The following is a 27,786-nucleotide window of genomic DNA, read 5'->3' as shown; positions in this document are numbered from 1 at the left end:
GCTTCATTTTCCTCCCAACCCTTACATCCATCTTCAAATAACCATGAAATTGAAGCAGTTAATTTCTTCTTCTAATTATATTCTCATTCACTGCAGCATATCTGTAAAATTCAGAATAGTTTGGCTCACCTTCTTTTTTTCCATTGATAACACCTTAATTACACTGTACTTCCTTAGAACTCTTTGGTGTTGCCCTTCACCATATATCTTAGCATAAATTAACTTTGCAAAAATAAATATAGTTCTTCTTGACCTGCTACTGCCTTCTTAAAGTCTAGGTATAAAAGAAATATCCTTCACCTTCCTGACTTAGAAAACATAGCATTCTGCTGTTCTTTTAGAATGAAGTAGCTCTGATGAAATGTTTCTAATGAACCATAAGGGAAATTAATAGCTTTATTTAAAAATAAAGTTAAAATGCTTTTCCTATCACCTGGAAGAAGCAGAAGAGTAAAGTTATTTGTTTGGCTGGTTGTTTTTGTTTTTTTGTTTGTTTGTTTTTGTAGATCCTTGATTATTTTGGACCAAGTCATACTGACATTTATCTTTTATAGCCTTATAAAGTTGTATTTTTTTAAAATATTAAAATATTTTTTTTAATTTTTAAAAATATAAAAATATTAAGCAAAGCACTGATTAAGAGAACACACCAACAGTAATACTGGGAGAACAGTCTCAAAACCACAGAGAAATGGACAAGGTGAGCAGGCAGTGGCTGTAGTTGGGAGGGGGGTGGAAAATGCAAGTTATGGTCACTGATAACATAGATCTCCTTAATCATTAAAATATAAATGTATCGAGAATAGAGATGTTGTCTTTTTTTTATGATTGCTCTATCTTTAGCACCTAGGACAGTGTCTGGCCCTGGTCTTCAATAACTCTTTGTTGACAGATTAGAAGGAAAAATTATTTTCCTTTCCTTTATACCCCTCTACCCATGCCATTAACTAGGGCGCAGAAACGTGAACAAAAAAGACTAAGAATTAACCATCCCTTTTGTATTATAATTAAAGAATCAGACCAAAAGTGTTTTTTCTGACTTTTAACTAATTACACAAAGCTTCTAGTAATTAAAATAATGTATTAAAAGAGTCGATCCTTTCTCTAAAGAGAGAGATAACAAAGCCCCAAATTGTCCATTTGGTATAAGTGCAAATAACCATACAAAATATGTTCCAGTTCTCTCCATATAAAAGTTAAGCACCAAGAAAATAAAAGATAAAATAGTCTAAATGTTGGAAAAGATCCACCTACAGAAAACCCAACTCTCTGCTTTTGTGATTTGCCCATCACAAGTTTTTTTCTTTCCTGCCTCTTTTTTAGTTTTGTGAATTTTAAATTGAACATTAATTGCCTGGTTGGATTTTCAGGCATCCATAAAATCACCTAGGCTTTCATTGAGTACAGGTGTTCATTAATTAAGAGCATAACAGGTTAGTCATTCCTCATTTTATGTACGCACTGCGCAGATATTGAAATGACTGCCAACAGTAGCACTTATGCTCACATATTTTCTAAAAAGCACTGCCTTACTTTGCATATTGTTAATTGTGTTTAAACAAAGACGAAGATTACTGCCTAATTCAGAGGCTTTCTATAAATATTCATTTCCAAAATAAATAATTCGTTTGGGATGAATAATCCTTTTACACTTTTTATGGTATAAATCTCCTGTGCTATTAAAAAGCATTTTAGCAAAACACTTTTACTTTTCAAGCTAAATTGTATTCAGATGATGCATTTTTAAAGACTTCTGCCTCGTCTATTTCTGCAGCTACCTCAATCGTATAGTGCCTGCCTCTCCATTTTGTCATGAGTTCTATATACATGACATAGTTTAGTCCATTAAAATCTTATGGAGTAGAAGAAAAATAGCATAAAAAATGCATGAAATACCATCCTTTGAAAGTGAGTCAAGGAATGCTTGCACTGCCTGCTTTATGCTTCTTGTGCTTTGATACTACACAAGGCTGGAGCTACTAATGGTGGTGACCCAAGTGTTGAGTTTTGTGCTTGTTTTGTCAGGCAGCACAGATTAGAGAGGACACCAGTATCCCGAGACATCCTCTCAAGTGATGCCCTCTGCCTCTTTTACACATGTATCCCGTATTTTAGAGTGATCTTGTTTTAATGGACCAACTAAACTTTGAAAATTGACAGAGCAGCCAGGGAGAGGAAAGGTCTCTCACTCTGGATGTTGAGTTGAAAGTTTTACATCCCCTTAAAATGCTCTTATTTATTAGTATATTCTAAATTCCAAAGCATCTTCTTTCCCACACAACAAAAAACAAGGTAATTTTTCTTTGCTGTCTTCTTCTAGGATATACTTTGAACATCCCAGTCATCAAAACACATTTAGTTGTCAGTAGAGAAAAGAAAAGTCCTGGTTTTTATTAAGATGTCAAAAGAGTAATACAAAGACATATTTTTATGTTAATGCAATTTATACTTATTTATGTATGGTATAATTTCCTTTTAAGCCTTAGTTTGTCAGATATACATAGACACAGGTAGATATAAAGATAGATTACCCAGTGTTTAATTTTTGAAACATGTTACTATCATCAAGGCAGTGTTTAAATTTGGGAAGAAGTAATGGAAATGTTTTCTTTGATTATTTAAAAAGGTGTCACTCAAAAAGGGAAAAATCACAGTTTAGAAAAAGAATTTGAAAAACACGCTATGGTAGAAACAGGGAAAAAATGTAACAAAAGAACACAGGAACAGCAATTCTCATATTTAATTGAACTTTAAAATTCTATAAGTTACATACTTAAAATGTTAGTTGTTGAATGATGAATGAAAAGGAAAGAAGATAGAGTTAACTAACGTGTTATTAAGAAATGTTTGGACTTTGCCATAGAACAAAAGTTCTATTATTACCAAAGCTCTTTGTATAAGTCTCCATATCTACATTTTCCCTATTTCAAATTATCATAGAATTCATATATACACATACATGCATATACACATATGTGTGTGCATGTGTGTTTGTGTGTGTGTGTATCTTAAGGAAAGAAGGTTCTACCTGTAATCAAGAGTCTATGTTTTAGAGTTAGGGAAATCTGAATTAATGTTCTGCTCTGCCACTTACTAATGGTGTGAACGTGGTCAAGATGTATGCTTTATTTAAGGCTCAGTTGTGGGGATAATATCCAACCTACTCCTTTTCAACAATGTATTAAATAAGTTAGTGCATTTAAAAAGCTTAGCATAGTGCCTGACATATGGTAAATGCTCAAAATTAGCAGCTATATTATTATTGTTGTTGCTATTATTTTCATTACTAATATCATGTTTATTTTAATGACTTATTACTGTATTAAATGGAATTTAAGCAATATAATCATATACATGTGGCTCTTTTCAGATGGAGGAAACAGTCTCAGGTTAGCTATATGTTTCTGGATCTAGTAACAACCAAGCAGTCTCCTGGCTTACAGCTCTGCAGCTGACCCCTCCCAGCCACTCTCCATCCCCTGGTGTGAAGTGTCTCATGGCCACTCAGCCTCCTGAATGGTTTGGGAATCAAGAGAACACTTTAGGGTAGAGCCTACCTCTCCTCTAAATCCCCATCCCCCACCCCCATGACTGGCCTTCCATGCTGCTGTTTCATTCTTCATCCTTATCTTGGTCTGAATCTGCACGTAGATATTGGTATTGTACCAATATGTAGCCATTATCTTTGGTTCTTGTAGCTTAGACATGACAGAAGGAGGAGAGGGTGGGGCATATCGAATGATAGACCTTCTTTAAAAAAAAAATGTTCAGCACATTCAAATAGCTCTCCCATTGCTTATCAGGTTATAGTCTGCCCCAACATTTTCTTTTGACTTAGAAATAGAAAATAGCACACACATATTTCTGGCTACCCAAGGAAAAGTATACTTTCAACATTTAAGAGATTTATGCTCAACCAGACAAATGCAAGTATCAGGAAAACAATCAGGTGAGAATCTTTCCTAGCCTTTAGCACTTTCTGCATTATATTTTAGTTATGTCCCTGGTTTGTTACAGTCTGAACTCTACAGAGTTTAAACTTAAAATAGTTTTATTCTTCTCCTACTGTTGTTTTCCATTATGCTCCATCTGATCTCTGGCCTCAGCTCCAAACTATATGTCAAGTACTTTTAGGTATAAGAACAGTCTCCTTTTCAGGTATTAAAAAATTCCAGTTTAATTTAAATTAAAACTTTAATCTCACATTCAATTCCATGCGTCTCCTTTTCCACTCCCACACAGACCTGACCCCAGGGGGCTGTGCCTCCAAGGTCAGAGGAGAAAACATGGAAAACCTTTTACTTGGCTGGTATAATTTGTGGTCCTCTCATGACCATTAAATGCACCCATGTGACAGCCTTTGCCCACCTGCAGCTTTTTTCTCTTGCAGATGCACTGTAGCCTTTGGAAATGATGCTGAACCTCAAAGTGGGAATTGTTAATGCTACACATTTCTCTGTGACTCTCCTTTGGTCTCTGCTTGAGCTGTACCCCTACTCTTCCTTATTTTGCTAAGGGGCTCCCCTGCTCTGGCCTGCCCTAGCAGACAGTTTTATTGGGCAGACCCAGCAAGTTTGTTCAAGCCTTTCACAGTGTCCACTTAACCCAGAGAAACTATTACTATCCCTGCCCTGCCTTACTCTAGAAATGCAGGACACTCTCAAGAAATATATTGGCCTCTGCTCTACCAGTGCAATGTAGGGTGGGGCCATCCTACAAGTTTCTGAAACTCAACAACATCCCACCAGGTAGTGAGATGAGAGCCTCCCCATTTGGTAAGCTTCTGTGCTCTCTACAGTCGCTGTCTTGGTCTTCTCCTTACTTAGCTTGAGGGGGAAATGACCTCCCCCACTTCTCTATTGAGAGGAAGGGATGGAAGGATATACCACAGCTTATTAATCTACTGGGTTGACATCCCTCTTACAAAACATCATTCCTCATGCTACAATACTATACATGTGAGCTGGAGATTGATGACAGGGAAGGATAATAAATTATTGGTTTTGCTATTTATTTTTTATTATTTTTAAAAATTTATTAGAGCAGTTATAGGTTTGCAGCAAAATCATACAGCGAATACAGAATTCCCATATACCACCCTCTTCTCAGTAACACTTTTCCCTATTATTAGCATTTTGCATCAGTGTGGTACCTTTGTAACAATTGATGAACCAATATTCCTATATGATTAACTATAATCCATATTTGACATAAAGGTCTGCTTTTTGTACTGCCCAGTTCAATAGGTTTTCTTTAAATTGTTTTGAGTTAACATATATACAACATAAAATTTCCCATTTTAACCACTTTCAAGTATATAATTCAACGGTGCTAATCACATTCATTATCTTGCGCTACCATTTTTTTAACAAGTCGCTGGTTTTGCCTAGCCAACCTCACTTTAGCCTCTGGGGTTACATGTAACTCATTCCAAATCGAGAAAAGACTCATTTCATATCCTTTTATAATTTCTTTAGCTATATTTTCTCTTCCTACTCCTAAAAGGGTCATGTTTTGCTCACATTTGTATTTTCACAGCTTCTTGCCCATGTTAGTTACTAAGGAGATTTGGTTGAGTTCAAAAGTTCTGAAATGGGCAAAATAAAAAATACCATTGGAATATAAAGTGGGACTGGATTAATGTCCTCTAGTGATATGTGGATTAGCTTTCTAGAGTAAATGGACTTTAATGGGGCTCTGAAAGCCAGGTCAAACAGGACCCAGACAGAATTATTTACGTGGGGCAATTAGAAAATCTAGTTGTCAAGCACTGGTTGTGTGCACAGAAAAGGCATGAGACTAGAGGATTTTAAAATGTCTCTCTAATCTGTGTTTCTAAGAAAAAAATTATCTAGAAAATATAAAGCATTCAGCTGAAAAAAAATGGGAAAATTATTTCCAAAGAACTATTAAATGAACATTGTAGTCTTTTTTTTTTCAACCTGAGTAAATTTAATTTCTATTAAATAGAAGGAATTCCTCTCAGTAAGATTAAGAGAAGGCAAAAGTCCTGGCAAGCCACAGACCTCTAAGACCAAATCTTAGTTATTAGGGGAAAAAAATATGAAGAAAACATGCCTGTAGCAGACAGTATTTTTTAAATCATAAAACTGCTTTGGTCCAGGTAAGTCTTTTCTACAAAAATATTCAACAAATAGGTCTTCAGTTTCAGAGGCAATTTAAAAGCCGAGACAGAATTGAACCAATACCTTTCTGAAGGAAAACTCTTAGGCGTATTGCTTTCTGACAAATAGCTTCTCTCTGTTGCCAAGGTTTAGAAGAAGGAGGAAGGATGAGAGCAAAGCGATTGAAGAGCATTTGAAGACTTGAACCTGAAAGTCTATAGCGTGAAGATAAAAGGGCAGAGAGAGGTTATCAACCCAGGAGTGAATGTGAGACGCTCAAGTTAGACTTTTCCTATTTTCTAATCTCCATAAATACCATACAACATTCATTCATCACTAAATACGTTCCAGGCCCTGTGCCCTTGCCGCTTGCCCTTCATCATATCATTTACTTGTCAAAACAACCTTCTAAAGAAAGGATTATTTATCCCCATTTTACAGATAAGGCAACAGAAATTAGAGCTGATGAAACTTGCACCTGGTCAGCAAGTGGCAGAGCTGGAATCCTAACCCAGAGCTTTCTTATTCTGGAGGATGGTGGTACCTCCCAAGTTGCCATCTCCTCCTCACTGACTGCTCCCTTCTTCCTCTCGGCTTTTCCTTTTCCTCTTTTCACCATATGAATCAGCAAAACTCTTTCAGAGATTATTTTACCCATCCTCTGGCCCTTCTGCCTCGTGGACACAATTAGGTAGAGTTGAGAGAATAGGAGTTGAGATGAATACCATTTGTCGAATATACATGCCTCCTGCATTCTTGATTACTGCCATTTATGGGAAGGTTAATAAATCAGAGAAACCATACATTTCCAGAAACATCCCAGCCACACCTTTTGCAAATCACAAAGGGTATGTTGCTAGATTTCCAAATTGAAACATGCTGAACCGAAACTTAAAGCATAATTCCCATGGTGCTATCAAAACAATAGTATCCAAATTTCCAGAAAGGATATCTACTTGAAAATCACATAAATGTAGAATCATGTTGAGCTTTTAGGGTTTATCATAGAAGACTTGGCCACTTCTTCTTTACTTCTAAGTAGATAGTAATAATAATATGTAAGATTTATTAACTGTAGTGCCAGCCACTGACTTACTAATTTTTAAAATAACCTTAGGAGGTAGGTGCTAATATTATTTCATGAGGCAACTGAAGGAATTAGAAATATTTTCAGTCAACCTCTAGAATTGTAGAGCTGGAATTCAAATCCAGATCTTTCTTATTTTCACAAGAACACTTTGAACATTTGCGCATACCACCTTCTCCTACTAATAATGAAAGCATTTATTTCAACTCTTCAGGAAACACCACTGGTAGTTTTTATTTTAGAAGCACTTTAAATGTAACTCTGTCTACAAACTGATCCTAAATGATGGTTAGATAACTAAAATATTCATGTGCCAAATACTTCAACTCAGGTAGACAAAATGTTTTTAAAATTCCCTTCTTGATTCCTCCCTGTACAGTATAAACTCCTTCCATTTTTCCATTCTTATAAGCCTAACTTTCTACACCAGTCATTGGATTATAATGGCTTGGCCTACCCCAGGTCTCTAATAAAGCTATATTATTTAATGAGCCAAGTACAAACATACTGTAGAAGAAATTGGAAAATTTTCATGGAAAATAAAGAGACCGATAAATGATTTCACCTTTTTTTAATTGCATGCTAATTTAACCATGTTGTTAGTCCGGCTGCCTTTGCTGAAGCAATTACACTTAGAGTTCTTAGATATTCAAACATGCTTGAACTAAGTTAGTATACTATATATGGTCACTCTTAACATCACTCATATCTTTTGGTTATTTTACATAATGTTTCCAATGTTCAAGATGGAAAGAGAATACATTACATATTTAAACTTGCCAGAGAAGGCATTAAAACATCTAATCACTTGCAGCTGGTAGGCAAAGTATTAACACATGATCTATTCATGGAAGATCATTGCTCACAAAGAAATTCATAAGAACTAGAGTTTTACCTGTTAACTGTGCATGTAAACTTGATTCTTTAAGCAGATAAACTCATGCCATTTATCTTTAGCAGAGAGAAAAAAAAAAAGGGACTAGCTGCTTAATTCTAGATCTGGTTTTCATTAATTATATTGAAAATATATTTAGTTTTTGAGTAAACATGTATGTCTCTGAATTCAATGGAAACATCTATTAGATGTTTGATATTAATTTTATGCTTCTAACAAGAATTATAGAACTTTTATACTAGAAATTCTCTGAAAGATTAAGTCAAATCCATTCATATCAAGAACACGCTGTTTTACAAATATTAAGGGGTATAATTCAAATCAGCGGACTACAAACTGTTGAATGTAGAAATGATAACTGTGTGCCTCCAACTTGAAAAGGAAGTAAGTGAGGATGAGTTCCACTGATTATCTGCGTGCAATTAGGAAATTTAAGTCAGTTAGAATTGGAGTACCCAGTTCAAACATTGTGATCCTGACAAAACGTGACTGAGTTACAGCTTATAAAGCCTTAAGTTTTCTAATAGTAGTTCCTATTATATCTAGTAAACTTGCTTTGTTTGACTGGCTGGTACTGAAGCATATATGCTGTTAAAGCACAATGAACCATAATATCATTTTGGAGGTAGAGTAAGGAAAAGAGGATTTTCTGTCATTAAGTTGATATAGGCCATCTTCTCTTTAAATAACTTAGCAGCAGTGGGAAAATCTTAAAAGCCTGTATTAGTTAGGGTTCTCTAGAGAAACAGAATCAACAGGGAACACTTGCAAATATAAAATTTATGAAAGTGTCTCATGTGACCATAGGAACGCAGAGTACAAAATCCACAGAGCAGGCTGCGAAGCTGATGACTCCAATGGAGGCCTGGACGAACTCCACAGGAGAGGCTCACCAGCCAAAGCAGGAATGGAACCTGTCTCCTCTGAGTCCTCCTTAAAAGGCTTCCCATGATTACATTTAGCATCACTAATTGCAGAAGACACTCCCCTTTGGCTGATTACAAATGGAATCAGCTGTGGATGTAGCTGATGCGATTATGACCTAATCCTATGAAATGTCCTCATTGCAACAGACAGGCCAGCGCTTGCCCGATCAGATAAACAGGTACCACAACTTGGCCAAGTTGACACGTGTCCCTAACCATGACAAGCCAATTTCAAATTTTAAAAAATTACAGAACTCTGGTCATTAATGGATAATTTGATATGAAAATTACACACCTACACACAAATTAAATCATGGAAAGCTTTCTTTTGCTTTCCTAGTTCCTCAAATGGAAAATTTCACTACATTGTTCCCTAGCTTTTTTTTTTTTTATCTTGTTTTCCTCAGAAAGTTAAAACTTGTGAAAAATCTAAAGATGATCTCTAAAAATAAAAGCATTAGTGGACTGTGGAGAAACACTACCAAAACTTCAGAAGAAAGATTTTGACATCAACTAGATCTCTTGTATTCCATGCTACTCACATCTTTTAAATGGGCTTCAAGAGATGTCCTAATGAGAGCCTACAATCACTGCAAAACTCTAATCTAGAGGTTCTGAGCATCCTCTTTTTAAATGATATTTGCTGGGTGCGTAAAACAGAAAAGTATCTTCAATGTCTAGTCTTCTCACAGAAATCCTAGGGATGTTATCCTCAAAAGAGAGAATTCAGAGTCCCAACCTGAAAGTACAAATTAGTTATTCCAATGCAGAATGTGTAGGTATGTAAGTATGTATAAATATCTATATATTCTTCAGAAATGGTACTAAGAGAAGCCAGATGGCATGATATCAACAAATTAAATTTCTTCCACTATTTGACCGTGCATTGCTAGTCACAATATTCAGAACTCAAAGATTAGTAACTGTCCTTTTTCACATGTTGTTAGATGAGTTACATATACAGTTAAATGTACAAGTAAATCTTCCTGCTTACATTACACATACCATAGACCTGAAAATAAGAATGGTTTTCACACATAGTGTTAGGACGCACTGCAATCATAGCTTAACTGTTACAAAACTAAGACTGCTAACATTTCAACTTATTAAACGTAATTTAAAATAGATTTACTAAAACAAGAAAACCTAAATGATTTATTATTCATATAAATTAGGACATATTCAGATTGTTCCTCTAAAACCATTGTTTTCTATCAGTTCAATTCCATGTGATTTCTTGAATGAAAGAAAAAGCTTATACAATTCTGTATAATTCTGAAGAATTCCATGAGGATCAATTCATATGCAAGTATTCTTTAATATATGTGTAACAGTGAGAGAAAAACATTGGTGCCTATTGCTGAATTCATGCAAGTAGAAAATAATTCATGTTCGTGAAAAGAGATACCCAGGGACCCCGAAAGTTGAACCCTAGTAAATAAAACCCATTTATTCCAGTGCAGCCGATTGTATATTAACAAGTTTTTGTCTCTCACCTACTTTTCCAAAAGAGGTTTTTCTCCCCTTTGGTGGTATATAAAGCACATATCAGTTTTTCTGGTGTGTAAAATGTGGCATGAATATCTACCAGTAATTAATAGCCTTTCATCGAAATACATAATATATAGGAGTGAATTTATTGTTTATGAGTATAACACTGTCGTTTAAAAAACTATATGCTGGGGATATAAAGGCAACACTGAAGTGTAAAATTGCTAATGCAGGCTCATAGCCTGGAAAATGATTTCTTTTAATAGTTTTCTTCATTTAACAGTTCTTCATTTGAAAGTGTTCCCTTTCAACTGCAGATTTTGTGGTTTCGTGCAGTGAAGGGGAAATTTATTACTTTGACACATTTATTCTTTTAATAGTTATTCATTTGAAAAAGTTTCACCAGATGCCTACACATTTCACAGTTTACAGTGAAATTCATTCTTGACAGGTTATTTATTCATTTATTCATTTATTTATTTACTTTTATGTTTGTTCATTTAAGTATGTTCTCAGCTCCATGGATCTGTTTCTAAGACTTCTTTAAAGTCAGTCCTGGGAGTTCTGGTAAAGCAGAAATGGTAGTATAGAGCTTTGGACTTTCCAGGGGATCTGCCCTAAGCAGGTGACAGAAAAGATGCCACATACTCAGTAAAGTGGAGAAGAGCAATTTGTACGATGAAATGCAACTAACCATTATTAAATGTACTTTTCTGTAACATTTGTTATAATTTAGAAATTGCTACCATAGCGTATTTACAAGACAACTAGTTTGGGGGTACAGTATGTGGCCATTAAAAATGTATATCTAACTGTTCCATGTGGATTTGAAAGCAAGGGTATCTGTCACAAATATTTTATTTGGTTTAATATTTAATATGACCAGTATAACTTCAAACAAAACTTTTGATTTGCTTATTTTAGGATTGCACCCAACCTGAATAGGTGATGAGTTCTTTTCGTGAGGGCATTTAAGTAACATATCTATTTCTTCTCTTCTCTCTCGGCTCATGTTTATCCCTAGTTCCAAAGACAGCACCCACCAACGTAAGTGGAAGAAGTGGACGAAGACATGAGTTAGTCATCGCCTGGGAGGTAAGAAAGCCTTTACTCAAGTGTCAGAGGTTGTTGATTTCTTAGAGAATAAGACTACAGATATGCTATCTATACCTGGTACAGGGGGACCAAATAATTACTGTTCTAATGAGGTTAAGAAACACTTTGCGCATGCTTTACTCAGATGAGTATTGTCACAATGAATCTTCCTCCTTTTCATACCAGGTCACAGCTTATTTTTCTCCAAGTCTAAGGTATGCCTTGCCATCATATAGGCTATCTCAGAGTATGGTCTGAATAATTGAAACATATTGTCTTAGTTTCCTAGCGGCCAAAACAAATAATACTATGCAGTAGGTTGGCTTAAATATTAGGGGAAAAAAATTGTTTTTGTCTCACAGTTTTGAGTCTAGGAGAAATCCAAATCAAGGCATCATCAGGACCATGCTTTCTCCCAGAAGATTGTAGTATTCCAGGACTGGCTGCCAGGGATACTTGGTCCTTGGCTTCTTCATTACTTTGGCCTCCTTCAAGGGTGGTGTATTAGTTAGGGTTCTCTAGAGAAACAGAATCAACAGGGAACACTTGCAAATATAAAATTTATGAAAGTGTCTCACATGACCGTAGGAATGCAGAGTCCAAAATCCACAGGGCAGGCTGCGAAGCCAATGACTCCGATGGATGGCCTGGATGAACTCCACAGGAGAGGCTCACCAGCCAAAGCAGGAATGGAACCTGTCTCCTCTGAGTCCTCCTTAAAAGGCTTCCCATGATGGCATTTAGCATCACTAATTGCAGAAGACACTCCCCTTTGGCTGATTACAAATGGAATCAGCTGTGGATGTAGCTGACGTGATCATGACCTAATCCTATGAAATGTCCTCATTGCAACAGACAGGCCAGCACTTGCCCAATCAGATGAACAGGTACCACAACTTGGCCAAGTTGACACCTGTCCCTAACCATGACAAGTGGCCTCTCCTTTCTCTTCCTGGTTCCATTGACTTTCAGCTCTGGCTGCCCTCTGGCTTTCTCTCCCTCTGTGAACTTCCCTATAGGGCCTTCAGTAATGGGATTATGATGGACCCTGATTCAGCTGAGCCGCACCTTAACTAAAGTAACTTCATCCAAAGGTCCTTTTCATAAGCGTTCATACCCACAAGAATGGTCTCAGTTTAAGGACATGTTTTCTGGGGTATATAATTCCAAGCCACTATGCATGTTCTCTCACATATTACCTCAGATGTTTGTCTGGCTTTATTTTACAATTATTTCACAATTAAGTAGTGCCCTTGACTTATTTGGAAGCTAAAACCTATAGGGAGGAAAGAATTCTCCACCACTAGAATGGAAGATATTATGCTGTCATCTCATTTAACCCCACAACCATCCATTCCTATGGTGATACTTTTCCTCCTTCTACAAATGAGGAATCAGGCACAGTTTAAGTTCCTTGCCTAATAAACGATAGAATTGGATTGGGTCTTTGACTACACAACATATGTTCTTCTTTCTGTCTTGCCATATGGCCTCCAAACTTTCTACTGTTAAAAGAAAGGAGTGGAAGGGAGAGGTGTGAGGGTTACATTCATTTTCCAAAAAATGACTTTTCATTTTGATGTTAAACAACCACTTTATCAAGTATAACTATATAGTTCACAGAACTATGCCTTAGAATACATAGAAATGGAAATAACAGTGGAGAAAACTGAGCAAATCCATGGCAGTCTCAAAGAACAATGATAAAATATACAGGAAAACTTCTTTTCCCAGTGAGAAATCTTCCATGAGCACATCTTCTGTCCTTTTCTTACATCTATTCTCTTCTTCTTTAGTGAAATGTTGCATCTTATATTTTATTTCTGCAGAGGTATTAACTTTCCCAATACCTGGCTTTTGATGAGATCCAGTCTCTCTAAATGGAATCCCCCTTCTCTATAAACTTTGATAAACAGACTTCATATCTCTTCTTCCACTCAGTACACAGTTTTTCCTCAAATTAAAATGTAAAAGAAAAAAATTATTTATTTAACAAATATCTATTGAGTGGTCTACTCAAATATCTATTGAGTGTCAGGCACTGTGTTAGGCAGTAGCTGGTAACTCTGTTAATTCCGTAGCTAACTTTTCAATGATAATTATTTCTTTCTATGGTGTGCAGTTGATGCCCACTTTCAGGAAACTCACTCCTCTGTACTCAATGTGTTTATCATGAGTGGTGCTTCTGCTTCTTTTCCACCTCTTTTTAACTACAGCCTTACTATTTTTAGTGTAAACCTATTCTAATTCCTACTATTGAACTTTAAATTTGCAAAACCTGTTTCTAAACAGTTATATATGTAAACTATATGGCCAAGAAATTTCTTGAACAAATACATAACCCAAATTTTTGCACTAATTAGGAGAACACAAAAATACCAGAAGAAAGGTCTTACATTACTATCTCCTGGATTTGCTCTGCAAACGGCTCTGTAGAGCATTTCCATGACAAGATTTTTCCGACCTTCAGCCCCATGACGGTTTCCCTAACATGTCAAATTTTAGTGTGCAATCCCAGGACTTTTATTTCTTATACATGACTAGTTGGAACTACCCTTGGTAGTTTCCTTAAATGCTAACTCATATCATTTAATTTTTTCATCTCTTTAGGTTTTTAAATTTCCAAAGATTGCTAAAGCCACTTGATATATATTGGTTTCCAATTTGGTTTAAATATTTGACCTTTCCCTTTATTTTAGTTATCCCTAATTTAAAAATGTAAGGATTCGGGAGTAAATTTTTTTTCCAATCTCATTTTGCACATAATCAGTTGCACCTTTTTTTTTCTTTAGCCAGTATCTGAAGAGTTTCAGAATGGGGAAGGCTTCGGCTATATTGTGGCTTTCAGGCCCAATGGAACACGTGGCTGGAAGGAAAAGATGGTGACATCCTCTGATGCTTCGAAATTCATTTATCGAGATGAGAGTGTCCCTCCTCTTACTCCCTTTGAAGTGAAGGTTGGCGTTTATAACAACAAAGGAGATGGGCCTTTTAGTCAAATTGTGGTCATATGTTCAGCTGAAGGAGGTCAGTTTCCTTATCCCTCTTACTTTTATTCCACATTTTAATATTTTATTTTGTTTTATAGATAATAAGAGATTATTGTACATAAACTATGAAATGTAGATACACCAAAAGAGAAAACAAAGCTTACCCATAGTCTCCCTAATCTTTTTAGGTTATATTCTTCCAAGTTTTATTCCCAGATAATTTTTTAATTAAAAAATTGGAACATCCCATAGTTATCGCTTTATGTTCTTTACTCCCTGACTGTGTATACAAACATCTTTCCATGATAGCACCTGTACTGGTAAAGCCTGAAGTATATTCTGTTCTCTGAATGAACATTCAACCAATCTGTTTTAGTTTGAAATTTAGATTTTTTTTATTTTAACTCACTAACTTTAAATCTTATGTAAAATACATTTAAATGAAGACTCCATTCATGTGGCAATAAATATTTATTTCTAGATCCATGAACAAAGCACTGGGCTGATAAAGAAATACCAGAGAGTAATTTCTGTTGGAAGCTTTTCACGCATAACTTCATCAAATACTCATGACAGACTTGTCTAATAGGCATTATCTCCATTGTGCAGCAGGAGAAATTAAGGCTCAGATAACATTCAGAAACTTACTAAATTCATACAGCTTCTAATTGATCATTAAACCCAGGTCTGTCTAACAATTAAATCCTTAATTTTTCTATAGCATGCTTCCTTTATGTGTATGATCCCAGTTAATTCACAGGATAAAATTACTAGATAGAGCAACACCAAGTAGGCAATATATCCATTTTACAAATGAGTAAGCTGTAAAACTGATTTACTCATGGTTGTCAATAGGTGATAAAGCTAAAGTGCAAACTCAGCTTCCTACATCAGATGCTGGTATCTTTCAAGTTTTAATACAAAAATGCAGTTTTCTAAGTGAGAGAAAGGTTAACAGAGCTAACCCTTTAATATTAGCTTTTCCTCTTAAATTCTCTTTTCTATTCAAATTCAGAATTTTGGTTGACCTTGAAAGCGAAAACAAGGCTTTACATTCCCTAAATTTGACAAATGGCTCAGAAAATGTTCCATCAATAGTGCCACTCATTTGATTTTCCAAATAAGCATTGTCAGTGTAAAGAGATCTCATTCCTGGTGCCTACCTGTGTGACTTGAGTAACTCAGGATGATAATTAATATTTTTGTTTCTGTGAAGTTCATGGAAGGAAATAAAGTCAACTGGATATTGAAGAACAAAGTTAGTGTTTGATTTAAGTAAGATGTAGGTTTCCCATACAAGCTGACATATATTTAGGGAAAAAAAAGAAAAGAAAATAGAGCCAAATTATGGGGCAGTAGAAAAAATTCATCCTATTAAAGAGTGACAAGGGAAGTAAAGAGTCAGAGAATGACCAGGAATCAGGTATTCCGATGAGATACTCATGCACTTATGATCTCAAATTTCTGAGGTGCTTTCAGAAATAGTGTACCATATTACTTGTATTACTTATATTATATCATTTAGCTTTTATAACCAAATTTGAGGTAGGAATCCCAAGCTCCATTCTACTTTTGGCAAAACTAAGGGTCAAAGAGGTTAAGTAACATGCTCAAATTCACACCACTAGTGAGTGACAGAGCTTGAATTTGAACCCAGAGCTCTGACTGCAAAACTCATGCTTTTAACCACTGTCCTATACTGTCTCATCAAGAATGTGTAAATATTAATATTTTCTATTATATATTTTTCAAATATCTATTTTGAGATACATGTTTTATTCAGGAAGTGCATGTGCTTAGAATTTTAAGATTATTTCAACTTAATATTCAGTCACCCCGAAAGTTATCTGAGATGAACTAGAGGCATTTGTGAATATGCCTTGTATGGTAGCACCAGTGCTGCCTTTAATAAATCTGATTTTGTAAAGTTCCTTGTCAACCTTAGCAGCCACCCTGTTTTTTTTAATACTATGTTTGCTTACACTTAAAATGACATGCCGTTGAGATTTCTCTTTTAAGTTAAATAGAAAATACACGTATTTTTCTTCAGAGACACTGAGCTCGTTGCTGTAACGTATTTCATAGTAACACTTCCTTTATTTTGGTAGGCTGAGAAATGAAACATACTTGGCAAATCTGGATGGAGTCGACATTTGTTCTCACAATGTAATTCACATATATGTTTGATATTTGCTTAGTAATTAAAGTAACTAATTTGGAACTTTGTGTGCAAGTATGAGTAAAGTTTTAGAAACATTAAATTGTTTCAATTAGGAAAAGCAGGACAATAGATAAGAAGAGCATTTGCCCAGCATTGGCAGAATCTGAATTCAAGTCTGGTCACACCAGCTGTATGATTTTTGGCAGATTATTCACCAAGACTCTGAGCCTTACCTTCCTCCATTTTAAGAAGGAAGATCTTGCAATGGAAGATCTCTGGAAGCCCTTACAAATATAAAATTGAATTCTTCAAGTTATTTTATATTCAAAATTTTTTAAAATGTGTCCTAAAATAGGTAATAAGAACAAACCACCTTGCCTGTTTATCACTTAGAAAATCGCTCTACCTACAGAATGAACATTCTGAAGATTAATTTTTTAGAGTCAAAGCTGTAATAAATTTATAAAGCAATATACTGTATTCATTCCCAAGGTTACCCTCTCTGCTGATGGATTCTCATATAGATTCACACGGTACCTTTTATCATTGTACTCTTGCCCAAAGCCCAGCTTATCTGATGGAGGTTGTAAACTAAATTCTGCTCCTTTCTTCTCCATTATCCTGGTCCACCTGTTCATGAACTCAAAAGTCCCTCCATATTCTTAAAGAACCAGAGGAGATTGGTCTTCTATTTCTGTTTATGGGCATAGTTCTTCCTCTTCGTGTCAAGAACTCTAGCAACGTACAGAGAGGACACCATTGCCCAGCTGACACCAAGCCAGAGAGAAAAACATGGAAGATGCTGCATCAAATGCAGCCTCCAAAATTCATGTTATCTGGGAGAAAGCACAGAACACAGGTGCTTATAGGGTACACCTTAGAGTACTAGTTCTCAGTCTACTTTCCAATGAAACTTCTGTAATGGGTGACGTTCACATCAGAACACTCGCCCATGAACACTTGCATCATACGCCGGCACCCTCCACCTTTTCTTTTCCTGTGAGCAAAGTCTGTTGGGACCTGAATGAGGATTACGTTTTTACAGGGAAAACCTTGAGTGTGACAAGTTATTGGAAGTAGTTATTCACAAATATCAGTATTTGTGCATCACTTGGGATATGACCTGACTCTTGGGACTCGGAGGTTGACTGTTGCCCTGGAATACTGTCAGAAGAGCTACAAATGGCTCCTCCGTTGACATGCTTGAACCATGCCCCTTTCAGGTTTCCACGATAGAAGTAATCCAAAGAGGCTCTGTCAGCATCAGGCAGCATCTGACGTAAACCTGGAGGAAAAGACATTTGCCTCCCAGGATTTCCATACACACTGCACTTACCCCAAATATTTACACCTTTAAACAAATAAAAATTACATGCATTCCAACCCTGATTTTGTTTCAGACTTCATTTTGGAAACAACGCTAATTCTTTCAAATTACAAAAAAAAAAAAAAAAAGTCCCAGCATAAGGAATATTAGAAATGCCTGGTGGAACAGATTAAAAAGTAATATCTTTCATGATGAAAAAATCAAATCAGATTTCATTTTTGTATTTCCAGAAATACTTAATAGTCAATCGTATATCAGTTCCTGCTTAGTTCTGGTTACTCTAGTGTTGAAAGGTGAAAGAACCTGGATATTTAATTACAGCTAATAGAAAATCAGGGGGAAATTATATATAGATTAATTACAGGTTAAAGTTCTGTTTATTTGTAATACACTTTAGTGTTTTCTACTTACGTTTGTTTGTTTGCTCCTTTTATTATTATTAAAAAACAAAATGCTTCTCCTCATACACAGAAAATGGTATGCAATTATCTCCTTGAAAATAGAAAAACCATGGCTCAAATTAAAATCCAACATTCGTGAAGTCTTATTCTCCAGATCAGTTCTTAGCTGCAACTGAGCTCAGTGGGATTTATGTGAACTTGAAATTTAATAAATTGGCATATTAGTTGTAAAATACAAGGAATAATTTCCTGTCTTTGCCAGATGATCCATTTGGATTAGTGCCTATAAAGTTCAAATGCAGCTGTCTTTACTGAATTTTTAAATAGTGAAACCATAACCCTTCTCCCAAGGAGTGTATTAAACTCTCCTTTGATTAATGCTGTTGCCCACTCCTCCTGGAAAGTCAGATGTATAATCAACATTACAAGCGCATCCCCCATCTTCCTTGGAGAACTCCAGCTGCTAGGTCACTTAATACAAATGTTTCATCTAAATTCATGGATAGAGTAATACTATTCAAAATTTTAATCTAACAGAAACTGAAATCTATCAATAAATCTGCCCACTTCATAATCCACGATTGGAGTGAAGGAGTGATCCATGGTTTAATTAATATCATCATGAGTGAAAGAAAAAGAGAGACCCTTTGAAGTCTCTGAGTCTATTAGATGTAGCACTAGTACAATCTCAGAAATAAGTCCCTGAACTTCCATCAAATTACCTGCGTGTAATAGACGGCAGTGGAAGTGGCAGGAAATACCCTGTGATTTAGAGATCAGGATGCCTGAATGTGGCAGGATCCATGGGGATCAGCACAGCTGTAGTTGAAAATTATCAAAAAGTCTATAAAAAAGGCATAAAGAGAGTTTCTAGAAAGCCTGTCCTGGGGTTAAATAGGTGATGATGAGGATCTAGGTGGTTTCTGGTGAGACCTACATGTAAAGCACCCAGGTAGGGACCCCAACATCAATATTCTTGAGAGATGTTAGGTGTGGATGGGTAAGGGAAAGAAAGAGCAATAGCAATGGAAAAAGTGCTGGGTGTGTAATACTCAGACATAGGCACAGAAAGAGGATAGGATGGTGGTTAGAGCCTTATTACCTGTGTCCAGCCCCCCTTTCCACCTTCTAGCAGCTGTGTGCCCTAGGACACCATGCTTAACTTCTCTTCCCCTCTATTTCCTCATCTTAAAAATGGCTACAGTCGTATAGGGTTGTTGGGTGGATCCATTAATACATGTAATGAGCAAATCCTCAATAAATGGTCATTGATTTATTAACTTGTATTCTCCCCCTCATCTATTTTGTTACTCCTTTTTAGTCTGCTTCTAAACTTATTTCACGCATTTCTCTGTCAGCTATTTGAAGGTGACTGGGCAGCAACAGAACTAACTATATATGTTCCTTGTAAAATTTCTCCTATACTTCAAAACCAACTGGAAGAGATAGAGAACAACCAGGTGCCTCATTGGTACCAATTTACAGATAGCAGAGAAAAGAACACTTGTGATCTGAGTTCTACTTGGGGCTCTTTCAGAGTCTGGATAAATTAACCTTTGTGCATGTCATTTTTCTCATCTGCCAAATGAGGGCATGGAATTAAAACTTAGGTCCATAACTTAGAAGTCTATAGGCGTCAGGCAATTGTCTTGGTTTTACCAGGCTGCCATGACAAGTACCACACAATGGGTTGGCTTAAACAGTGGAAAAATCACTGGCTAACTGTTTTGAGGCTAGGAGAGTTCCAAAATCAAGGTGTCAGCAAGGCAAGGATTTCTCTCCCAAGTCTATAACATCCTGGTGTTGCCTGCCAGCAGTCTTTGGGAATCCTTGGCTTGCATCTCAGTCTCACATCACATGGTAACATCTTCTCCTTACATTTCCGAGTTTTAATGAGTTCTGGCTGCTGACTCCTCCCCATGTCTTTCAATATGTCTGAATTTCTTCTGCTTATAAAGGACTCCAGTTATCTGGAATAAGGCTCACCCTCATTCAGTTGGGCTATACCTTAACTAAAATAATATATTCAAGCGGTCCTAGTTACAATGGGTTCAAACCCACAGGTGTGAATTAAGATTAAGAACATACTTAAATCAGGATACTTAATTCAAATCTACTACAAATAAGAGGCATACATTAGCAAAGTGTTCTCAGTGTAAGATAGTAGGGAGTGGAAGGGACTCGGGCAAACTGAAGAGAACATGCCTAACTAACAGAGCCACTTGTTTTTCTTCATCTGCCAATTTATACTCAGAATTCAGGCTTCTTATCTTTCATATTTTTCTTCGAGAGAAGCCAGACATTCTTGTTTATGTTGTTATTTAAATGTTGGTTTAAATTAATTTGACTCATTCTGTGGACAAACAAAGCATGACTGAGGACTGGACATGACCCACCATCCTTCCTTCCTGATCCAAGTGATTTTCTAAAATTCCTTCTAGTTGTGACCTTCCATTGTTCAGTTACAATGGGATGTCCAAATGGAATAGCTACTTCCAACCCAACATTTGATCCACATAAAAATGTTCACTGGACTATAGAAACTTCTGGAAGTAAACAAACTGAGATCATTGTTTTTACAGGATAAAATTTTGAATTCAGGTTAGCATAGGTCTACTTCTGATACCATTATATCCAGAGGGTGGAAAAAATAAAAAATGACTTTAGTTATCGTTTGACTCATTCTCCCTCATTCAATTAGATGCAACTATAATGGGCAGCTCCAAAGAACACAACTGTGAAATGGCAGCTTTCATCTGACCCTGATTTAAGATCCTTGTTTGAGAAGTAGGGTTCTGAAAGTTTTATCACTTTTTTTTAACTTTCTTATTTCTATTTGAAAAATATTTAAATTCATGTAGTGTTAGTGAGAGCCAATGGAGAAATAATTCCTGTCTCTAGAGATAAGGAGAGATAGAAAGGGTACCACCTAACTATATATTTTGTGCCTCTGAAATTATTTATCCCCCTGCAATCTTCTTTGACAAAGATGTAATTGCTTCAATACTGTAAAAGTTGAAAGAAGGCATTTGGCACGCAAATCTCTGCAACACATTTGTTCAAAAGAAAAGCAAACCTGCTACTGAACAGGAAATGACACCCAAAGTATGGCTTCCTCTAAAATAAATCACATCCTAAATCCTGGAGATCAGATTACATACATCTCAAAAAAATTGGCATTTCCTTTTGTTTACTTGCCAAATAGTTTTACCTCCTATTAAATAGCAATGAGGGAAAAAAAAGTTTGTTGAAAGTCCATTGATCATAATTCTAGAAAGAAATAAAAGTAGAAACTTTTCCCAAAATTTATTTTTTAATCAGATAGATGGACAAATAATGAGCTTGAAAGTGGGATGAGGAAAGCCACTGAACAAAATGAAGTTTTCACCAAAGAAAATCATAACTCTATACAAACATGTACCTTTGAAAAAGCCTTTTGTGGGTATCTCATACAGTAACAGAGGTAAATATTTTTGAGTGATATTTTTCAATTAATAATATAAAAAGCTTTTCCAGGTAGAGGTATGACCAGCTTCCATTATAAAATGAAAAATCTCAGAAGACAGTAATAATTCTTTTAATATCTGCAATAAAGCCTTTACAGGAAAAATGTCTTACTTAGAGCTCTGTCATTTCTATATGGTTCCCTAAATCTAAAACATTTTCAACAGACTATACTGAGCTCTTACCAGTGACAGTTTGTATCAAAGTCTCTACAATTTATTTTAATACGTGTTTTTTTTTAACATGGGCAGCCACCGGGAATCGAACCCGATCCTCTGGCCTGGCAGGCAAGCATTCTTGCCTGCTGAGCCACCATGGCCCCAAAGTCGCTACAATTTTTATGGAGTAGTTTTTTTGGTTTGTTTGCATATTTTCTAACTTTGTACAGACTGTTTGAACTAATGTATGACATGTATAGTGCCGTTTCTTTTAACGTGTGTTTGTGACACAGTATTTATGATTTAGCAATGTCAGAGCTAGAAATGCTTTGTTCCTCTTATAGAGTGCAACCTAAAGTATACCTCCTGATGGGTGCCAAAATACCTGTGTATTTGAAAATGTAGTGAAAAAGGTCACTGAATGTAAAAAACAAATGAAAAGGTAATTGTGAGCATCAGCAACAGACCTTCAGAGACTTACTTTTTCAACTGCCCCTTGTCTTAAAAACCACTGCATTTTATCTTTAATTTCATGCCTTTAAATATTATGACTCATGACATGTTTGTTTTATATTCATGGAAATATAGTTTTGTGGTTGGAAAAATAAAAACAATGTAAAGAATTTTAGACTTTATTGTATGCATGCAAAAAGTAACAAATACAATACAATAACGATAAAGAATAAAAGCACAGTGCTATACAATTTATATGCATTATTCCAATTAAAAATAACTTTAAAGTAATTCAAAACATAGGAGTAAGGAAGACAGTGTCTATATTTTAGAACCACACATACTCTTTGGGACCAATGGAAGAAAGGTTTATTTGCTCTGGAACTGAAATTTTCTGTAGTGCATAATCTAATTCAACCTATCTGTATAGTTAGTTCATTTGAACAAGTGAAGCACAGGAAGCCCAGAATAAGAAAGCAGTCATTTAATCCTGTATAGATTATTGTAATGCCTGGAAACATCCTAGAATATATTAAACAGATAATCAAAAAGTATTGGCAAAGTCCCCTGAGGGAGGGGAGAAAGACTATGGAACTATTAAACCTTATCATCACGGAATCCCCTGATACTGTGTCAAACCTTAGGAATACCCAAATCAATAGGCCATGCCCTCGATCATGAGGCTTACTCTTGTGAAGCTTATGTAGTAGCGGAGAAGCTTAGACTACCTATAGGCATACCTAAGAGTTACTTCTGGAGGACCTCTGTTGTTGCTCAGATGTGGCCTCAGTCTCTCTAAGTCCAAATCTGCAAATGAAATCATTGCCCTCCCCCTACATGACTTGCAGGGGTGAATGTTTCCCTGACAATGTGGGAGATGACTCCCAGGGATGAATCCAGAACTGGCACCAGGGTATCAACAATTCCATCCTGACCAAAAGGGGGAAAAGAAATGTAATTAATAAAGTATCAGTGTCAGAGAGGGTTCAAATTGAGTCGAGAGGCTACTCTAGAGGTTGCTCTACATAAGCTTCAGGCAGAACTTGCTACCTCTCGTAACCTGCCAACCCCCAACCAGGACCATTCCAGCCAATCCTAAAGAACACCTAGGGCAATATATAAGATTCCACAAGGGTTCCAGGCACTAGAGTAACTTTCCAGAAACCTACAACCTGCAGATGAGTCCCTGATCCAGATAAGTCCTGAAACCTAGCCCAGCCTCTCCAGAACATCAGATAGTTCCATCTCCCTACCCAATATTAGTGACAGACCCTTCCAATATCAAAAATTTAGAATTGCCATAGCCCAAACAACCCCAATGAGAGGTATGGAAAGATCAAAGGTGATGGTGGAATTATAGTAGACGATAGGACTTAACAAATGAGTATGAATGCTGAATCATTAAATTGATATCTCTTTAGTCTCCAGTATTTTAGAGCAGCTAGAAGTAAAAGCCTAAAACTGTGAAATTGTAACCCATGTCAAAGTCTGAAATATGTCCTACAACTAATTGTGGTGGTATACTTTGAAGTGTATAGCTTTTTTGTATATATCTTATTGTTCACAAAAAAAGTAAAAAGGTCGATTGTGATGATAAAAAAATATTTAAGTGCTCTAGCCTCCTGTATTCTGGAGCAGCAAGAAAGAAAAATATGACAGGATTGAATGGTAGCCCATGACAAACTCTGGGATCTGTCTTGTAGCCACTTGTTGAAGAGCGCTTTGAAAAGTATTGCTTTTTTATTTCTTTGCTTTGTATATATGTTATACTATACAATAAAAAATGTTAAAAAAGTAACTTTAAAAATCTATGAGGTAAATTATTAGCCCCATATTTTAACAGATGAGGGCATTAGGGCTTATAGAAGCAACTTGCCCAAAGGTAAGTAAGTAAGCAAATGAATAAATAAACAAATAAAAAATTTTTAAAGTTAAAAAAAAAGGAAAAAGAAACGAACAAAAAACTGAACTAGATTCCATAGCCTGTCTTTTTCTCATTATGCTAAACTGGAAGAACATCAGACCATTTAACCAGCTGATCCAAGGGTAAGGATCTTTTCTGTCTTGCCAGAGTTGTCATTTGTCATTAGTAAGGTATTGAAGGCACTTGACCCAAATATAGAAATCCAAAAAGGTCATCTTCTTATCTTGTGTTTTTTACAACTACCATAATACTTCATTTCAAAAATGTGGGAAAATTACATTAACATCTGACAGATTCAGTTACAATGCTTTGATAAACATAACTAGTTAAAATTGAAGTTTATTGTATCTGTTTCTCTTCATATAGAACCCAGTGCTGCTCCCACAGATGTCAAAGCTACAAGTGTGTCTGTGTCAGAGATACTTGTTGCATGGAAACATATGAAAGAGAGTCTAGGAAGACCACAGGGATTTGAGGTATGAGCAGAATTCTTGAAATAAGCCTTGTTATTTCACTGGCACTACACGTCTTCTAAAGGTGGTTTGATGATGCTTCAACAAAATTATATTCCTTTGAAATTCTGCTCTATGCTAAAGGAAGTAAAAACTGCACTATTTTATTGACATGTATTATATAGCTCATTTGTCAACTTATTTTTCAGTAAGTTTCTGTAGCATCATTCAAATATATAAAAAAATTTAAAATACTCCTTTCAGTTCAATCAATAGCAGTCAATATTTAGCAATCAATATCAGTGAATATTTACTGGAGCTCAATTTCATATGTTTTTGTGGGTGGGCCTTGGTGGATCAGCAGACAGAGTTCTTACCTGCTATGCTGAAGACCCAGGTTCAATTCCCAGCACCTGCCCATGCAAAAGAAAAAAAAAAGTGCTTGTGTTGTGTTCAGTAATTTAATGCATAAATACAAAGTTTTCCCTATGTGCTTCCTTGACAAGTATTCCCTCAAATACTGCATTCCCAAAATTTGACTGGCATTTTGTCACCTATATTTATTTTGTGGAAACCAAATTATTTTTTTTGTCCGTTACACTTTGCTAATTTTAAACAGTTTACCAGCCTTGTGATGGTGAACATGTATCAAATCAATGTCTTTAATGAAATTTTAGCACCCCCATGGAATAGTGAACTGTGGGAAATCTTTGACCTTGTGGCAAGTCAGTGGTTCCAACAAAGGTAACAGTGAGGTCACTCGTCCCTAGAGTGATAGCATTGGAGTTGATGAGCAGTGGATGCTTTAAGATATATTTTGAATAGAGATTTGACAAGATTTGATAATGCATTAGATGTGGGGTGTGCAAAAGAGAGGAGCTAATGTTAATTCCACAGCTTTTTGATCCAAGAGACTGAGTAGATGACATTGTCCTTCACAGAGATGGAGAACTTTGTGAGTTCTCCAGAATTAAAATGGCACACTACAAATATCTAACACAAAAGGAAACAGTATTGAAGGAGTTAAGGAATGAACAAGACAGACATAGAGAAAATAAATAACAAAATACAAAACAAATAAAAATAATAAACACTTATCAGTGATTACATTAAATATAAATGAATTAGATTTCCAACTGAAAGGCAGAGATTGGCAGAATGAGTTTAAAAAACATAGTCCAACTATATGATGTTTACAAGAGATTCATTTTAGATTCAAAAGCACAAAGAGATTGAAAATGTAAGAATGGAAAAAGATATTCTGTGCAAACTGTATCCAGAAGAGAGCTGGAGGGCCTATACTAATATCAGACAAAATAGAATTAAGACAAAAATTATTATGAGAGACAAAAAGGGTATTATATACTGATAAAAGGGAAATTTCTTCAAGAAGATACAACAATTATAAGTATGCAATCGAATAACAGCACTCCATATACAAAAATTAACTCAAAATCGGTCAAATACTTAAATACAAGGGTGAAAACAATAAAATTCTCACAAGGAACATAGGTGGAAATCTTCATGATCTTGGATTAGGCAAAGATTTCTTAGATATAACAGCATAAACACCCCCCAAAAACACAGATAAATTGGCTTTCATCAAAATTTTAAAATTCTGTTCATCAAAAGACACTATAAGGAAATTAAAATGACCATACATATAATGGGGAAAATATTTGCAAATTACATATTAAATAAGTGTCTAATCTCCAGAATATACAAAGTACCCTTACAAGTTAATAAAAAGACAACCCAATTTAAAGATGGATGAAAATTTGAATAGACATACTTCAAAAGAGATATGCAAATGGCTAATAAGCACATGAAAAGATGATCAACATCATTAGTCATTAAGGAAATGAACCTTAAAACCACAGTGAGATAGCTAGGATGACTATGAATTTTTTCAAATAAAAGGTAAATAACGTGTTGGCAAGACTGTGGAAAAATAGGAACCTTAATATGTTGGCTAATTTAAGTATTAATTAGTATAGCCACTATGGAAAACAGTTTGCCAGTTCCCCCAAAATGTTAAACATAAAATTACCATGTGACCCACCTATTCATTCCTAGGTATATACCTATTTTAGTTTGGCAAGGATCATAACTGTCAGATAATAGGACTTTCCAAAATTCTTTCTGGATAACTTCATCTCCAAATCTGGCCTTTTCTAAAATGGCTGGCTGGTTCCATGTTTGATTACTCACATGGGGCACTATTCTCTGGGGCCTCCCTTTCTGGAAGCCCAGAATTTTCCAGACCATCAATATGTGGTTTCTTTGTACCCAAGAGTTCAGTTGTTAGCTTATCTCTTTCCTGTCATATTTCACTATAAGCTGCAAGGAGAAACCAGGCCCACTTTCCACATTTAATTTGGAAATCTCTTCTGCTAAATATCTAACTTCATGGCTTTTAAAATCTGCCTTGCATCCAATTTTGCTAAATTTTCTGCCATTTTAAATTAAGGAATGCCTTCCTTCCAGTTTGCAATAACGCATGCTTCATTTTTTTCTGCGGCCTTATCAGAAGTAGCTTTCGAGTCCACATTTCTACCAACAGTCAATTAAAGCATTCTAGGCCTTCTCTACCAAGCTCCTCACAACTCTTCCAGAATCTTCCCCTTATCCATTTAAAAAGCTGTTACAACATGTTTGGTATTTGCAAACGGCAGCACCCCATTTCTGATACCAAAATCTATTTTAGTTTATTAAAGCTGCCATAATGCAATATATCAGAAATGGAATGGCTTTTAAACAGGGGAATTTACTAAGTTGCAAGTTTACAGTTCTAAGG

At 35.7% G+C, this 27,786-nt stretch overlaps 1 protein-coding gene across 1 annotated transcript in view; it reads left to right on the top strand.

The window, feature by feature from the left end:
- CNTN5 (contactin 5) overlaps nt 1-27,786 on the top strand; it is a 495,183-nt gene that overhangs the window by 434,910 nt on the left and 32,487 nt on the right. Inside the window, exons 17-19 of the mRNA XM_077114702.1 lie at nt 11,549-11,619; nt 14,412-14,646; nt 24,904-25,013. Coding sequence (XP_076970817.1) covers nt 11,549-11,619; nt 14,412-14,646; nt 24,904-25,013 — 416 coding nt within the window. The remainder of the gene's footprint in view (nt 1-11,548; nt 11,620-14,411; nt 14,647-24,903; nt 25,014-27,786) is intronic.

The sequence above is a fragment of the Tamandua tetradactyla genome, chromosome 8 (assembly GCF_023851605.1).
Source record: "Tamandua tetradactyla isolate mTamTet1 chromosome 8, mTamTet1.pri, whole genome shotgun sequence".
Lineage (NCBI taxonomy): Eukaryota > Metazoa > Chordata > Mammalia > Pilosa > Myrmecophagidae > Tamandua > Tamandua tetradactyla.
Note: the sequence above shows the minus strand (reverse complement) of the source record. Positions and strands in the feature narration are given on the sequence as shown.